The sequence below is a fragment of the Pteropus vampyrus genome, unplaced genomic scaffold (genome assembly GCF_000151845.1).
Source record: "Pteropus vampyrus isolate Shadow unplaced genomic scaffold, Pvam_2.0 Scaffold129, whole genome shotgun sequence".
Classification (NCBI taxonomy): domain Eukaryota; kingdom Metazoa; phylum Chordata; class Mammalia; order Chiroptera; family Pteropodidae; genus Pteropus; species Pteropus vampyrus.
Genome location: NW_011888910.1, coordinates 2,696,307 through 2,698,429, shown reverse-complemented (window position 1 = coordinate 2,698,429; position 2,123 = coordinate 2,696,307). Strand labels below are relative to the sequence as shown.

Genomic DNA, 2,123 nt, shown 5'->3' with positions numbered 1-2,123 from the left:
GGTGTCTTAATTAACTGCGTAAGAATGAAAGTGAACCTTTCTTAAGGACTTGTTTACTTGGCACTACACTGTCTTTACTCACTAATCTCATTACACCTTTACCACCCTCCTTCAAGACATGCAGTATTCTGGGCTCCCTTTTAGGTAGAACGCAGCTGCGGTAAATTGTCTCTCCCAAGGAGACATAGCTCCTAAGTGGCAGAGCCAGCATTCAAACCCAGCAGTCTGAGCACAGGACGTGTTCCTACCGAATCACTGTGGTGCTTCTAGCATATAGCTTATTCACTTGTTGGCCTCTTTGGTATCTTTATAGAGACCCAGCTTGAAGGTTGCTGTATTAATTTGCATAATAAATACCGCAGACTAAGTGGCTTAAACCACAGAATTTTATTGTCTCACAGTTCTGGAGGCTAGAAGTATCAGCAGGTTTGGTTTCTTTTGAGGGCTCTTTCCTTACCTTGCAGGTGGCTGTCTTCTCCCTGTGCCTTCATATGGTCGTCCCTCTGTATGTGTTGTATCCCAATCTCAATATCCCAATAAGGACATATTGAATTAGGGGCCACCTGTATGATCTCTTTACTTAATTACCTCTGTAAAGACCCTATCTAGTTATAGCCACATTTGGAAGTACTGGGGATTAGGGTGAGGGGCACATTCATCCCACAGCAGCTGCCTATGGGAAAATTAATGAATGTCTCAATTTCAGTCCCAGTCTGATGTCTAAGATGGGCAATGAACACAAGAAGCACCCTTTTGGAAGGGTGACTTCTGCCTGGGGATGCTATACCATACACAGGGAGATGGTGACGTTTGGTCATTCTCCAAGTCTGTATTCTAATACAGGACTTTAAAATAATCATGTTTGTTCTTTTGGGTTAATGAAAAGAGCTTCTTCGGGGACCAGAGACTTGCTTAGAGGTTGTATAAACTAGTAGAGGAGACATAAAACCCAAGGCTTCTCAGAGCAGGCCTCGCTGAGCACTGATCTCTCAGGATTGGGTACTTTGCCAGCATCCAGGAAGCTTGACCCATGCCTCTATTATGTGCTCCCTTTACAGGGTTCAACCATGGTGGTGCCTTCTTCACTTCTAAAGACTTTCTTCTGTTTGTGGCATGTCCAGCTTCCTCAGGAAGGAGGATCTGATTGGTCTATAGAGTCACCACCAGGATGCGGGCCTCTGTTGGACAGAGCTCAGATCACTCATTACTGCATGACCAGCACCCGTTTTTGGTCCATTCATCAGAGGCCTGCTACTAGGGTCTTGTAGCCTGAACAGGGAGACTTATACAAGGGCAGTGAGGGCAACAGGCAATCTGAGCCTTCCCATAGCAGTGCTCAAACTGTCAGGCAGCTTATCTAGCCTGTCCACTACTAGATAAAACATACTTCTTAAGAGTTTTCTCTGAGATGTGTGTGCAATTAAGTCGATTGTTGTAGTAGAAAGAGACCTGCTTTCTAACTCCATCTTCTCTCTCATTTGGACAAGTCAGTTAGCATCTTTGAGCCACTGGTTCATCATCTTAAAAAAAATGGTATAATAACCTTAAAAGTAGTATTATAAGTTTAAAATGAGATGAAGTTTTTAAAAGTACATTCTAGTGTTTTACAGCAAGGTGATTGGATTTTTAATTTTAACATGTTTTTTTCAGCTTTCTATTTGGCTGCCAGTGTGTTCCCAATGCCTGTTACTGTACCTTTGTACCTTTGTCGTGGGAACTATCATTTAACTGGAAGCCATGTTGGTTTCAGTGTATTTGGAATTTGCATGTGAAATGTTATAATGTTTATACTCTACACTTAAAGAACTCCTGAAGATTTGAGTTCATCTGGGATTCATGTCAGACATATTCAGAATATTTTTGGAGATTTTCAGGAATGAGAAGTAAATTCTTCTTGCTTACGTAGAAGAGACTGGTCCAAAGTTCATCAGGCCATTACATAAATGCGCTGTGGGAAACTCTGTGGTGCCTGGAAAGGCCACCTTTTGTTGTGAATTAGGGAATCAGACCTACCTTCCTCTCTTCTTTAATCAGTGTGGTTCCTTATTTGCAAATGGGTCAGTGAGAATAGTGCCAGTGAGAGCTCTTGAGGCATAGGGCATTGAAAAAGTATACGTTAAACC

General features: G+C 42.3%; 1 protein-coding gene across 8 annotated transcripts in view; it reads left to right on the top strand.

Annotated features, from left to right (window-relative positions):
• The window catches only part of FARS2 (phenylalanyl-tRNA synthetase 2, mitochondrial), a 455,949-nt gene that overhangs the window by 342,065 nt on the left and 111,761 nt on the right, over window positions 1-2,123 (top strand). Inside the window, exon 7 of one of the 8 annotated variants that reach the window (XM_023534661.1) lies at window positions 1,059-1,514. The exons of the other annotated variants lie outside the window; for them this stretch is intronic. Within the exon in view, the coding sequence (XP_023390429.1) occupies window positions 1,059-1,092 (34 nt within the window). The 3' untranslated portion in view covers window positions 1,093-1,514. Of the gene's footprint in view, window positions 1-1,058; window positions 1,515-2,123 lie in introns of those variants that run through there. 8 annotated transcript variants of the gene reach the window in all.